The sequence below is a fragment of the Electrona antarctica genome, assembly GCF_951216825.1.
Source record: "Electrona antarctica genome assembly, chromosome: 10".
Taxonomy (NCBI): domain Eukaryota; kingdom Metazoa; phylum Chordata; class Actinopteri; order Myctophiformes; family Myctophidae; genus Electrona; species Electrona antarctica.
The window spans coordinates 54503337-54519344 of record NC_136791.1 but is presented as its reverse complement, the minus strand read 5'-3'; the positions used below and the strand labels follow the sequence as shown (position 1 = coordinate 54519344).

The following is a 16008-nucleotide window of genomic DNA, read 5'->3' as shown; positions in this document are numbered from 1 at the left end:
GTTTAGTGTGCCTTGTGTATTCCTGGAAATGCAATCTTGCAGATAACTGGGGAGGGATTTGGATAGACAAATCGATGGAAAAGTATTCAAATATGTAGTCTACACACACACACACGCTCACATAGAACATTACTTACATTCTCTCTCTCACACACACACACACACACACACACACACACACACACACACACACACACACACACACACACACACACACACACACACACACACACACACACACACACACACACACACACACACACACACACACACACACACACACACACACACACACACACACACACACACACACACAGCGATAAGAGGACCAGTCGCCATCCTGTGCTAAAAGCCCTGAAAATTGTCAACACCAAGCTGGCTACAGACGGGTTCACAGGCTTCGCCAGTGTGCTGTTATGGTACAAAGTCAGATAGACAGGCAACACAGACACACACCACAGACTATAACCAAAACATTTTTTACGACATGGCATCGAAGGTCTAGACAAGGGTTGGCTTATATTTGTATGTCCCGACTCCCGACAAAAGTAGACCAATCACAGTGCCGGTTACACTGCCACACGAAAGAACACCTTTCAACTGACACTTCTACGCCAATAACAGCTCAGCAACTTAATCACTCAGCGACTGTAGGGCAGGCTAGACAATTACAGCTTAGCAATATAGTACTAAGATGGTGGTGCAACACCAAACATAGCTCAGCAACATTAGCACACAAAGCTCTCACTAGCGTTGGTGTAGTGAAAGTATTGTTGTATCACTGTAGTGAAATGTAAAAGGAAGAAGGAAAGCAATTCTCCCACTAAAAGTATGAGTGAAGAATTTACATTTTAAGATGTAGGATATAATATGTAGGGGAATTCAAGCCAGCTAGCCAGATAACTGACAGTTAATTTAGCTAGCTGTCTGAAAGGCCTTGCAATTGCATTGCAAGGCCACAGCATTATTAGACTCTGTTTTATGATGGCCATTAGCTGCTGCGATGTCTGTTATTAAAACATTACTGTATGTTATATTGTGTTTCTCTTCCGCCATATGGACCATACATACTGTTGGTAAGACATTTAAGTAAATGGTCTAAACACAGTTGTAAAGTTCCAAAACAATGTAATATGATTGATAACACAATCATTTGAAATTACCTGAAACTCCTATTTCATTTATTTGAACACATTTTGAGTACAAAGTTAAGTACAAACATTTTACATATACAGTACAGTCTATTTGAACAATGGTTCTGCAATGATAGCAGACACCAGACACCATATTCACGTGCATGGAGCTAAACTAGGAGGACTAATGCGGAGTCGGTGACATCATAGAAGTTTGCAATAGAGAGTATGTACATGCATGCTTTTCCCATCAGGACACGCCCCCTCATCTAGACTGAGTGGCAAAACATTGAGCAGCATGGAGTGTTGGAGTTTGGAAGCGCTTGTTGGAAATCACTCAACCGTCCTGCGTACCACCTGTTTCTAAATGTTACATAATGCAGGAGGCAGCAAAATGTTGTTATTGAAAACAAGCACTTCCAAACTCTGACACTTAGAAAAATAATCAAATGCCGGGCATTTCTTGACAGAAAGTAGCTGATAACGTTTCTATGGTGGATTTTCATGAAACAAAAACTTTGCAGATAGAAAGAGGATAGTTCAAGCTTTTCGTTCAGCTGCAATGTTGGTGAGTTTAACATTGTTTAATGCAATCAGACAAGGACTTTTCTGTTTGGATGTATGGGCTGTCAAGGCCAGAACGTCGTTTTTTGCCACTCAGTGGGCGTTCCCGCATAACTTCCAGGTACGATGATGTCACGCGCATACCCTCTATTTTATGATTCTGACTGATTCTTGGTCTTGTGTTTTCAGGTCATAAACAAAAAGAAAACATTCTAGTGCTAAGGAACAGTTGTTATGTTATAACCCTGTCTTTGCTATGTGGTGACAGAACTGTTTGCCAGTCTACTGAGCAGCAGCGACTAAATAGTATTTTATTTCGTTTTTAATAACTTGGTTTGACGAGGGTCTGAATGCAACACGCCTCTGAAGATATTACTGTAGGTCTATCTGGAGGATATGATCAGTAGGGCAGGGCAGGAAGTGACTTTATTTTAGTCTTCCTCCTACAACGTCTCATGGGGTGCAAACGTCCGTTACTTTACTGCAGCACTGATCTAAATAGGCTTTATGGTACCAAACAACTTCCATTCGTCAACCTTTTCCTGGCATTTAAAGTTCATTTCACTGGTGTCTGGTGGTACAACAACACACGACATGAATGACTTGTAGGACAATGGTTCTCAACCCTGGTCATCAGGGACCTCTGGTACAGCTGGTTTTCAATCCTACCAGGGAGGATATAACTGCATTTAGAATGATATTAATGTTTTAACGTAGTTATCTGTAATTCGACCACACGCGTCACTCACCCGACGGCAGGCTCCAATGATGACAGCATCCTGTCCTTTTTCCTGAGGCCTAAAACCCCCTGTAACCGTCCAGCATGTCTCTAGGTTTAGCTCCAAACATGTGTGTGTCACAGTCAGTGTCTCTACTGTACTTTCTTTAAGATCCTTAAGAGCTTACTCTTCCATAGAACATCAGTTGAATCGCTCTGTTTTGATATGGTCTCTCACTCCTTTTAAATCCTGCTAGCTGGCTTAGTCATGGTGGCACAAACCAAGCCAAGCATTACCACCAGACCACAGTTAACCCCAGCTGGGGTGAACAGACCTCACAGAGTCAGGGCATTTAGGCCACAGGAGTTGATCACAGGACCAGAGTGGTCATGTCTTGTGTCAAATGCTGATATTATAAGAATCAGTGAAATGCAGATGTCGGTTTTCCCGCAGGAAGAGAATCAGGAAAAGTTGTCTTGTTTAATGCAGTTTTACAAAGTCTCTTTTAAAAAATATTGAAAGAAGAAGTTGCTTTTATCTTGTGGCAACCAAAGCAAAATCAGTTTAAGAATTTCTGGTCAGGACCACATGGATGCAACATTTTACCACCGGTATGTGGTACCACAGTTAGGCAAACATGGTGTGAGGTCTGCCTCAAAATGACTGCTGAGCAATTCCATGGCCCTTTTCTGATCGTAGTTTATATCAGCTGACCAAACACGGCCAGGTATACCTTATATTCTATAAACGGCATCTTTGAAGTATTGGTGACTAGGATTGATCCCGGTGTGCACGAGACACCAATCTTTGGACCATTTTACATTTGACTTTGAGCCACTGTGTGAAAATCCATTAGAAGCCATCTGTAAACTTTTGATAAAGGATCACAATGTCTGTGAACTTGCATGACCGCTTCCATTGAAAAGAACGAAGAAATGAAGTCAGGGAGGTTGGCGGTGGAGCCGAGAGCTTTAGTATGCACACTGAGGGAAACCTACGCCCGCCTGTGATCCAGATGTGGTGCCCAGCATCACTGTACCCAGTCTCAGGAGACCTCTGAGGGGAATGCCCAGCTGGCTGCAACTCAACAGCAGGTCACCCAGGGAACGGCCACCTGGAGATAAAGGGTGGGGTGGTTGGTTGGAAAGAGGGAGAAAGCGAGGTTAGGAGGGCAGAATGGAAAGAAAAAGAGAAGGAAGTGAAGGATAAGAGGGAGAGAAATTGGCGAAGCAAGGTCAGGAGAATGGCACATAACCGCCGAGCGGCGTCGACACAGCAAAAATAGAAGGGAATACTGAACCTACGTGAATAATAATGCATTTGAGTAAAATCTGTAAGTCAATTAAAAAAAAAGTATATAAATGTCTTACAGCACTTCTGAAAAATGTGTGTGTATGTGTGTGAACACACTATGCATTGACTGATTATACTTTTGTTGTGTACTGTTGTACACATACAAGTTGTTTGTATACGGTACAAAAAAATGCATGTTTGTATGCATAGTATGTATGTGAAGGTACGTGGTATGTGTATTTTACAGCTGACTATACTGTATATGTCCTGTTATCCAGCTGTGGTTGTGTGTGCATGTTTGTATGTTTCCATGCATGCATTTGTCTCACCTGCCAGCTGAGCGTGTGTGTTCCTGAGGTAGGGGACAGAGTGGTAAACTAGGAAGCAGGCCAGCATGGTGGACTGGGTGTCTTCAGTGAAGTCCTCACCCTTCATGTAAGTCGTGAGCACGGAGCTGTTATCTAGAGGGCACACACACAACAACACACCAAATGCTGTTAAAAACTCAACAGGACAAACACAGGGCTCATGTGAAAGAGAGAGACGGAGGGGTTACAGAAAAAGCTGTTGGAATACGCTTGGCCTGTCTACCTCTAGGAAGACACTGCCACACGCGCGCGCGCGCACACACACACACACACACACACACACACACACACACACACACACACACACACACACACACACACACACACACACACACACACACACACACACACACACACACACACACACACACACACACACACACACACACACACACACACACACACACACACACACACACACACACAGTTTCACAAGGTCACAGTGGTCCTTGCCAAGCTGAAGGCCTCAAGATAAGCACAAAGATATGCATACAGCTGGAGGACGTAATTGAAGAAAAGTGTGCTCCATGGGGTGCAGATCCCTGCCGGGCCTGGCTGCCTATACACAGGGCTGTGTCAGTAGTGAGGTGCACGAGGAAGCTGAGGGGGTCAATATCATTTGTACGATAGACGGATGCAACGGTTTATGTTTGTTGGGCGCCACCTTTGGAGAGAAGCGGAATAGGCCCCACCCAAAAAAGTTTGATGGCAATTACAGGCAAATAGTATGGAGTATCAAAAGAAAGTCATGTGAAAGTTATTTTCACATGACTCACATTTGGGCCTAGCCTGGCCCAGCCTGTGTGGTTTCTGGTCTAGAGAGGTGGGGGACGGTCCAAAATAGGTGGTGGATCCTATTGGCTCACCGATCTGAGGACTCGCCCCCCGCTCCCATCCTCAGTAGAAAACAGCGGAGAACGATGCGCCTCTGCACCGTTATTGGTAAGCGTAATACAAGGAAGTGGGCTTCCTATGCCACATTTTCCAATTGGTTTCGCCAGGCTTTTCTTTTTGAGCCAAGTGTGAATGAAAATAAAAGCCTGGGTTACCAAGGCGAATTTGGCCCTAATTTGGCAGAGAGAAAAAAAGATCTGAAACAGTGATATTTGTAGCATCTGTATGCATCCTCCTATGGGTGGAATTTAGATTGCTTTGGCTCAGCAATGTTTAGAGGCCCCTCAATGTGCGAATCAAATTGGGTGCAGATTGGATTCTGATCTTTGGTATGTATTTTAAAACGGGCCCCTTCCCGGGCCAACTAGATTGAAAATATGAAAAATGTGACTTAATCACATGACTCCAGAGAGTTGTGTACCGATTTGTGTGCGTTTTGGACAGTATCTGTGTAAGAGTGCTTTGAGGAAAACGTAAAATGGTGGAAAATCTTGTCAGGTGGAAATGTGTGTGGCTTATGGGGAGTTGCATCAATATCCAAGGAATACAGGGGAGCTACAGTTCAAGAGTTATAGGCCAAAATGTCAAGCGACCTGTTATAACAGCACTATGAGGTATTAAGCGACCTGTTATAACAGCACTATGAGGTATTAAGCGACCTGTTATAACAGCACTATGAGGTATTAAGCATAAACATTTGGGGTTGAGATTCTTCCTTGTCCTAGACAGACAGAAACAAAGATGAAAGAACTACAGACAGACAGACAGACAGGGGCAGACAGACAGACAGACAGACAGACAGGGGCAAAAAAGTCGTTCCGGCATGGTGGAGATGATAAACAAAATAAAAATAAAAATAATTATACAAAGAAATGAAAGAAAAATCACTTGTATAATAGAATACAAGATAATAGAATATAAATTAAAATATAATTACTAACAGACCAGACTACTGCTGCAGTTTGGTTCAACTCTGAGTTCTGGTCTGTTTCCAAGAGGACATGTGAATATGAAAGTAAAGTAACACGTTGTGTTACTTCGCCCAAATTACTGCACCTGTTTCCCACGCTTCAGTGTGTGGGAGTGTATGTGTGCAGACATGCACGTGAATGGAAGACAAAATGATAAGAGGAAGGGAGGGAAATGTCATAATAATATGAGAGAGAAAGCGACAGATCAAACGGAGAGATATTTGCAGAGGGAGTGAGCCAACAGTGAGTGAACAGTTACATTACGTCAGTGTAAGAAGACACACACAGGGACAAGTATTGACACATCTTAGCTGTGAAACAAGTCACTTCTTGGCAGTCTTTCAGGATACAGACTTTGCTCATACTGTATGTTGGTTGCATTGTATAACCAGTGATTCTCAAACATTGACTACATTTTCTCAAACATTTAAAATTAGTATTTGACGACGGACTGCGGACTTGATCTATAACACTCAATGCACATTGTAGATCGGCTATTTTTGAATAGCAAAGAAATAAATAAATTGGGCATGTTTAAACACTTCCTCATTTTGCTGGGGACACCCTGGGAACCCCCTTTGAGAACCAGATCTATAGATGGAAGCAATCAGAGTGTAAACTAGAAAAAGTGCCCTTCTGGGCACAGGTCTCCACCAGGAGGATAGGACTGTGTGAGATGTTTGGCAAAATGTTTAGTAGTAATATAAACATGTTTGCCTTGTATGGCAATTGGATGATTTGAGGCATTTTTTCCAATCAACCTGTTTTGCAAAAATCAACCTGTTGGTGGCGCTATAACAGGCCAATGTGAAAAGGGTGGGATATATTCCTCAGCCTAGTAAGAAAATGTGTGAAAGATTTCACGTAAATTGCATGCTGTGTTCATGATTTGAGGCTTTTGTTCAAAACGGGGCAATCTTGCAAACTGTGAAAGGCAATTATAGCCAATTAGGGTGGAATATGAAATATCGGACAGAGCCGACTTGAGCACATGACCATAGAGATACTGTGTAACGATTTGTGAGATTTTTGGACAGAATCTGGAGGAGTAATATCCAAAAATGTGTTTTACAAAAGTCGGCCTCCTGGTGGCGCTATAAAAGGCAGATGCGGAAAATGCAGGTCAAAGGTTTGTCCTTGGCCTCTAGGGAGTGTGCATGCAACGTTTCACGCAGATCGGTGCAGTTTTAGGTAACAAATGTGAAAAGCTGCCTCATGGTGGCGCTATAACAGGCCGTTCTGGAAAATGCGGGGCAGAGGTTCATCGTTGGCATCTAGGGAGTGTGTGTGCAAAGTTTGGCATCGACCGGGTTAACGGTGCCGGAGATTAGCTGGTAACGGACGGACGGAAGGACACACGGACACACACACGGACGGACACACACACGGACGGAGTGCAAAACACACGGACGGAGTGCAAAACATACTCTCTCACCATGCCTTCGGCCTGGTGGAGACAATAACAATTAAAGGGCCATCCTTTCTACTATGGACTTTTACATGACGTACCTTACATATGTCACTTTTCACAAAGGGATCTACCTGCCCACTAGCACTCCATCCACCACCTCCTAAAATACATAGCTTTTAAATGGTAAATGGTGCATTTATATAGCGCCTTTATCCAAGGCGCTTTACATAGATTGTGCATTACATTCACCCATCCACACACACATTCATACACCGATGGCGGAAGAAACCATGCAAGGCACCAACCAGCACATCAGGAGCAATTAGGGGTTCAGTGTCTTGCTCAAGGACACTTGGACACTAACTCTGGGGGAGCCTGGGACCGAACTGGCAACCTTGCGGTTACCATCCAGTCACTCTACCCCTGAGCCACCGCCGCTTTCACCTCCCGCCATTTGCCTCTTCCTCACCAGCGATCCAGGTGTCCAGGGTGACGTCAGCCGTGTTCTTCATGACCGGTAGGAACTCGGAGCAGAGCAGGGCACCTCGGCCTCGGCCCCCGTGTCCGTTCTGCTGCGGGGTCCTCAGCACCCTGCTCTCACACAGCTCCAGCACCAGCCGCATCTGCCACAGGGGGAACGTCTCTGACAGGTCGCCCTCACGCAGAGAATGGACCACCTGGTAGAGACAAAGAGAGCCATATATACGCTGGACAATCACGGTAACACCAAACGCTGTGTTACACAACTAGGGAGGAAATGATTAATCCGTTACATGCAATAATAGGTCATCCGAATCATCGGTTTAGTGATGTGTCAAGGTCAAGTTTACGGTTACATTTATTTACAAAACTTTGCAAAGGAAACAAGTTTGTACTTCCCATAGCCAGAAAACACACAACAGTAGAACACTTTGCAAACATAGAAAGAAAGTAATGTGTTCATAAGAGGGTAAAAAAAAACAAGAACGTTGGGCTCAGCTGATCAGGGAGACTATGAAAATATATGAAATATATATATTTTAAATCTTGAAATGTAAATGCTTGACTTTGATCCACATTATTTTCCTTCATCATTGGCAGTGGATGAGTTAATGATTACTAGCCTACCTGGTCAATGGCAATGTATGTAGGCAACATGTCAGGGTTTTCCTGAGTCACACACTCATACAGCATGGCTGAGAAAAGGGCCAGTCTTTCTTCACTCTGTGTGTACACACACACACACACACACACACACACACACACACACACACACACACACACACACACACACACACACACACACACACACACACACACACACACACACACACACACACACACACACACACACACACACACACACACACACACACACACACACACACACACACACACACACACACACAATTATGAGAGAGAGAGAAATACACAGTGACAGCAATAGCAAGTCAGAATGACTTGGTTGTCTGGCTGGCCATGCTGGAGCCTCCACTTGAGAAACAACAGAAAGAGTCATTACATCACAAGACCATGTTATATGTAAACATTGTTCTTCATTCACGTAACGATGGGACAAAGACAGCAGGGCCTGGGTGTGTTAACGGACATTGAACGAGACAGCCTGGTAGAGAGAGACAATACGACGGAGACATTCTTAATTAATACATAATAGTATGATGATGTTGCATGCCGAAAAGAGCTGATACAAGTTCACAAAGTGCCGCATTGCAACACATTGTGAGATTCTGGATCAGCTATTTTTGGCACATGACATAAATCAGGCTTGGGAGAAGAGAGATGGACACAGTAGCAGAGTGTTGGACAGTCTTTCACGCACATTTTAAATCCAGACACAGACAGGAGTCGTGCTTGACCACCAACAAACACTACATTATCCTGTTTACAATTATAGCACAAAGATAAAGAGATAAGACACAGAGAGAGAAATGTGAAATAGAGCCAGAGAGATCAAGCTTGAGATAAAAAATAAATAAAAATAGGCCGCAACAGGAATTCTCCTGTTTTCGCCTGGTGAATTCAATTACATGACGTTATGGTAGAAAATTATGAATTTTCTTCCATTTAACGGTGCGGGCTGTAACGAATGGCACTGCATGATCCAAATAGTCAAGAGAACCTCAATTGCCTGCTGTCAGTGGGTAGTATGATGTCAGTCCTGTAATTTTGATTGAAATCTTTATTTGAATAAAGCAATTTAAAACAATATAAACAGAAAAATCAGAATAACAAGCAGTACAAAATAATAAAAAAGCAGTACGTCATTTTGCATCATTCTTGGACGGCGCCCGATTTTCACGGCAGACACAGATCATTCTAACGCCAGGGCTCCACCGGACGCGTTGCGTCTCCGTCGCGTGTGTCAAAAAACGCACCGGTTCAATTTTAATGCACGCGTCGCGTCTCCGTCAACGCGGGCAGTGGAGCCACCCTTCATTGATTAAAAAGGGAACATTCCCTGACGGTGACGGAGACGCGACGCTGACGCGCCCGGTGGAGCCCTGGTGTAAGGCTGCAACGATTAACCGATTCATCGTAATCAAATAGATTATTCAATTAGTTGCCAACTAAAATCGGCAACTAATCGCTGGAGGTTTTTGCAATTAATTGTTGGTGTTCCGGTGTTAAATCATGTAACTAAGCTATAGAGCAGTGAGCCATCTCTCTTCCCTTATACACTCTGCTGATGGTTGCACATGCACAGTAGCGACTGCAAAGCAAAATATGACACATAACAATGGTGGTGCCCTATGCAGAATCACATGGTATTCAAAACATCTAAAGTCTGAGGCCATTTTACCCTCAACATCTTAAAGAAAATAATTACCTGCAGTATTTGTAAGATGGAGTTTCTATTATACATTAACATACGAAATGCTTATTAGATTTAGTCACTCTTAATATATATACCTACAGTCATGGAGAATGTGTTTAGGACCTGTCACTTTTCTGAGGAAATTACTTTTAAAAGCTACGAGTGGAGAGCACATAAGTAGGAAATGCGAACGGGCTATGCAAAGCTTGCATCTGATACATGTGTGTGTGTGTGTGTGTGTGTGTGTGTGAGAGATGCGCGCGTGGCGTGCGAGAGAGTAACAATTAACCGAGGGAGGGTGTGCATGCACACACACACACACACACACACACACACACGGGCAGGATGCAGCCATAGTAGCGGCAGCATTTCTGATATTTTTGCACGCACAATTGGCAGAACATTTCCATGCATTCTGAAACTTTGTTAGTCAAACCACTAAAATGTTCAGTCTAATATTCCGTCAACGTCAGATATTCGTCCTGAAAAAAGGGCCGTTGACGTCGTCATTTACGTTATCGTCATGCCTGACGAAAACAACACTGATGCCGCCGCGGCTCAGGGGTAGAGTAGATGGATGGCAACCACAAGGTTGCTAGTTCGAACCCGGGCTCCCTCAGAGTTAGTGTCGAAGTGTCCTTGAGCAAGACACTGAACCCCCAATTGCTCCGATGTGCTGGTTGGTGCCTTGCATGGTTTCTGCCGCCATCAGTGTATGAATGTGTGTGTGTGAATGGGTAAATGTAATGCACAATCTATGTAAAGCGCCTTGGATAAAGGCGCTATACATTTACCATTAAAGCCAATACAGCTATGTCTGTATTGAACAAAGAATATGACATTTATTTTTAAATTACCTATTTGAGTATAAAAGAGTACCGCTTTCAGACTGACAAATGGGTAGCTATTCTTTATTCAAATGTAGGTGATTGCAGGCATGGCTAGCGATTCAGGGGCTGCATGGAGCCGGGCTACAGTTCCTGAGATATGCATTCACATACTGTACATACACAGATTTGTGGAATTTACACTGTCAATCGATATATACTTAACTAGTCAGGAAGGGCATCTATACCATTTGCATTAACCCACCCATTTTGGGCGGGAACCCCTTTTGGTGTTAGCATTATGTTATGCTTTAGCTATTGAAAAATAGCAGATCTACAAGCTCATAGCGCGCCACCGAGTGGCGCGCTACAAGCTTGTAGGTCTGCTATTTTCGAAAAATCAAAGAACGACTGACATAGAAACATAGCTTTTTCAGAAAACTGTCAGGATGTAGAAGACATTTTTAGAATCTCATCTCAGGTCAAAATGGGTTAAAACAGAAGGCCTGGATAGCCTGCAAATAAGTAATGTTCGATAAGACTCTGTGACTTGTATTTGGGATTGGTTATCAGCACTACAAATGTCAGGGCTGTACTGTAAGAGTTGTGTGGAAAACTCACATGTTTCATTGCCTCAGAGGCTTTACAGAAGAACTCCGCGAATGACACCAGGGCCGGCTCAGAGGTGAATGTAGAGATAGCCTCAGGCTGTAGACGCACACACACACACACACACACACACACACACACACACACACACACACACACACACACACACACACACACACACACACACACACACACACACACACACACACACACACACACACACACACACACACACACACACACACACACACACACACGCAGGAATTAGTGATGGAGAGGTACACAATATGCACACGGTGGCAGAACACAGACTACACGATCAAAGACACAGCTGAGTGTGACGCCTGCAGCCACAACATGCCAAGACTAGACAATACAGTACCAACCAACCGGGGAGCAATTCAATTTAATTCCTGTTTGCATATTGGTGCCCCCTGGTGCAAGGCAATTAACGTCCCCCAGTGCCCCAGATCGGCTAATCTAGTACTCGTTTATTACCAATCTCTTCGCAGTTGGACCGGCACTGTATAATTCAGGTTTGTCTCACTCTCAAGCTATTGGGAGGTACAGTAGAAGGAAATGTCTGGTAATTAATCAGCTGAGACATAGCCTCTGTACCCAGGCTTTTATCTTCGTTCGTGTTCGGCTCAAAAAATGAAAGCCTGGGGGAATATGACACATTAACCTGGTCTAGGAGAGTAAGAGTGGGAATGAACTACAGTGCAGAGGGGCGTCACTTTCCTCCGCTGATTTCTAACAGCGAGGAGAGGGGCGGAGGTGCTCCGATCGGTGAACCAATAATATCCAGCGGTTGCACCAAGCTCGCCAGCCCCTCTAGACCAGAAAGCACCCTGGCTAGGCCAGGCTAGCTGAGACACAACACTGACATTTTGTGTCACAGTTAATTTGCAACTAAGGCATTTGGGTTAATCAAATTGTATTTACAGTAAGGGATGATGAAGGATAGTTGCAGCATCGAGTCCACTAACACATACTGTACACACAGTAAAATCTGAGTGTCTAAGGGTCGATTCATAATCCTTTTAGTGCTTACAAAAAGTCGGTTCGGGATGGGTCCCTGACCAGACTTTAGTTTGGCTCAATAATGTTTGTGGCTGGGAATCAAGCTGTGCACAGCGGATACATATCTGACTGGCCATCGCTGGTGCGATCTCCTACTCCAGTGTTGTGGGATGATGAAGGATAGTTGCAGCATCGAGTCCACTAACACATACTGTACACACAGTAAAATCTGAGTGTCTAAGGGTCGATTCATAATCCTTTTAGTGCTTACAAAAAGTCGGTTCGGGATGGGTCCCTGACCAGACTTTAGTTTGGCTCAATAATGTTTGTGGCTGGGAATCAAGCTGTGCACAGCGGATACATATCTGACTGGCCATCGCTGGTGCGATCTCCTACTCCAGTGTTGTGTTGTGTCACATAAACAGGCTCTTTTGTGTGTGTGTGTGTGTGTGTGTGTGTGTGTGTGTGTGTGTGTGTGTGTGTGTGTGTGTGTGTGTGTGTGTGTGTGTGTGTGCGCGCGCGCGCGCGTGCATGCGTGATTTCAAACACGTCTCATTAAGAACGCGATGCGTTGTGGGGAACGGAGGTATCTTATGTTTTTATTTCTTATGTGAAAGCGTTGTTTATTAAATAAACAACACTTTCACATAAGACATTTTGTGTAGCCTAGTATAGGTTTGTACTTATTTTAGTATTTGATTTATTGTTGAGAAGTTGAGAACTAGTGTGAGAGCTGCAGCCAGATCGCACGGCCAGTGAGAGGCAGTTACTGCGTCCGCTCTGCGGAGATCACCTCCCGTCCACAAGCATTTGGAAATTGGCTTGTGTCTCTTCCAAACTCCTGGTTTCCTTGGCTTCAACGCCGACAGTTTGAACTTGAAGTTGGGCTGAATGAATGAGGAAATAATGCTGGAGTGCTGACATTTTTTGGGTCGTCACAACATTTCAGTGGCACCGAAGCGCCGACTTTAGGACAGTCTCCTCTGAGATAATCTGTGTGTTTGGGTCAGCATAATTACAGCTGAAAAGCTTACAAAATAAAAGAACACTCAGTGAAGACGATTCTGAAACTAACTTTTTTTGTCTGTCGTGTCCATGGCTTTTTATAAGTATTCCACAACACGTACAGACTGCAAAGAGGGTGAATTAACTGGGTTGTTGGGGGTTGACCGGAGTTGTGCAATGTGCACACTTTGGGTGGCTAACTTTCATCAATAACCTATTGTTTTCTTGAGTACACACACACACACATCTGCTGGGCAAAACACAGCCACAAGGCAGGCCACATGCAGTGGCAGCAGCGTGAGAACGATTGCCATATACTGTAGATAGGGTAATAAATAGGCATGTTTATCGTATATCGATATATATCGATATTAATCCCGACGATATGAATCGATATAATAAAATAATAAAATCGATTTTCAAAAAACAATATATATATATTTTTTATTTTTAGGGTGGCTAGTGAATTATGGTGTGTGTGATATGAAATGTGAGCTTTAATCATATTCCATCATATTCAAGTGCTTCTGGAGAGTGCTCTACTACTTTCAGTAGTAGAGCACTGTAGAGGGGAGCTGTGTGTCTGTGCCCAGGTGATGTTGATGCTCATTAATACATCAAGGAAGGCACTGTCAAATAGATCTACATCTATCCTAAGATGCCATCAAAGAAGGCTTTTTTACATGTTAACTCGAGCTAGATTCTAAACAAGAAAGCATGTTTTCAGTTGTTGCACAGAAATTAAGTAATTTTACAGAAATGAGACTGTGTGACTGTGCCCAGGTGCTCAGCATCGTTGATGCTCAATTATACATCAAGGAAGGCAATTATGTTTCTGCACTGTCAAAAGTAATGCTACTTATTTTGCAATGTAGTTAAATAAAAAATGTGGGGGGGGGAGATAAATGATATAAAATATACAGTAATTCTTCTGGATCGTGAACCTCATATCGTGATACGAATCGTATTGTGAGTTGAGTGAATTGTTACATGCCTAGTAATAAATGGTAAAGGATGTTGTCCCTTCTTCCCAAAATCATCCTGAGTCTTGAGAGCCTGATTGAACTCAGTTTGACAGCCTGTCCAACTGGACATGTTTACGTAGAAGCCAAATGCAGGCCCCTTGCTTGCTCTGCGGTGTACCTTGAAGGCCCTGACTTCAGAGTTGTGGCTGTTGACGTTGCAGGCCAATAGGCTCTTCCAGCCATGAGGGTCGTCCTTGTAAGGCAGCTGACCCGCTCTCAGCTTCACATACAACACACCATCTCTGGTCAGAATGGACCTGCGAGGGAGGGGAGAGCGATGTGAAGATGATAGAGGGAGACAGGACAAAGTGGGGTGATAGAGACAGGGACGGAAAAAGAATGGAGAGACACGGAGGAAAGGGAATGAGAAAATGGAACATGGGGGGGGGGGGGGGTACAAGTAGAAGGTGGAAAAGGAGATTAAAGTGGTAAAAGAAAAGAGAGCAAAGCGGACAGAAATATGTTAGAGAAACACAACGTTTTTTCCTGGACACGATGACATCAGAAACTACAACATTATCAACACCACAGTGTAAATTAAAAACGAAAAGACAAATACACTGAATGCATTCATATTTACTAATTGTAATTTGGGTGTCAAAAATTGCCTTTAAAGCAAAGGTCTTACTCCAGATGTTGGGTTCCTTTGCTAAGGTCGATGGACAATTCCCAGTAACGTGGCCCCTTCACCTTGATCTGCAACAATAAACAACAAAACATATATTTTAATGCTACACTGTTCTGTTGTTTAAATACAAAGAAGCATTGTATTATATACTCGATATGCTCTCCCCACACAAACCAGAACGCACCCTTAGATCGTCAGATAAGGCCCTCCTTGATGTCCCTAGGACTAATTGAATTACACGCGGTGATCGGGCATTTTCCGCCCGGGCACCTACGTTGTGGAATGCACTGCCGACACAGCTAAGGCTAGCACCCTCCGTGCCCGTTTTTAAATCTCAATTAAAAACGTACCTCTACACCAAATGTTACGTAACTGTACATATTTAAATAGTGTTACTGTAAATGGTAAATGGTGCATTTATATAGCGCCTTTATCCAAGGCGCTTTACATATTGTGCATTACATTCACCCATTCACACACACATTCATACACCGATTGCGGAAGAAGCCATGCAAGGTACCAACCAGCACATCGGGAGCAATTTGGGGTTCAGTGTCTTGCCCAAGGACACTTCGACATGTAGACAGGAGGAGCCGGGATTCGAACCGCCGACCCATGGATCATTGGACGACCTGCTCTACCTCCTGAGCCACAGTCGCCACTGTATTTCCTGTATTTTTACTGTATTTGCTTTTGTTGTTTTTTGACTTCATGTATTTTTTT

General features: G+C 43.7%; 1 protein-coding gene across 2 annotated transcripts in view; it reads right to left on the bottom strand.

Annotated features, from left to right (window-relative positions):
• Nucleotides 1–1152: 1152 nt before the first annotated feature.
• anapc1 (anaphase promoting complex subunit 1) overlaps nt 1153–16008 on the bottom strand; it is a 64188-nt gene continuing 49332 nt past the window's right edge. For both annotated transcript variants that reach the window (XM_079513358.1, XM_079513359.1), the window contains exons 46-52: nt 15286–15353; nt 14776–14914; nt 11617–11703; nt 8461–8556; nt 7823–8030; nt 4039–4170; nt 1153–3530 (exon numbers count right to left, since the gene is read on the bottom strand). In XM_079513358.1, coding sequence (XP_079369484.1) covers nt 3388–3530; nt 4039–4170; nt 7823–8030; nt 8461–8556; nt 11617–11703; nt 14776–14914; nt 15286–15353 — 873 coding nt within the window. In that variant the 3' untranslated portion in view covers nt 1153–3387. The remainder of the gene's footprint in view (nt 3531–4038; nt 4171–7822; nt 8031–8460; nt 8557–11616; nt 11704–14775; nt 14915–15285; nt 15354–16008) is intronic.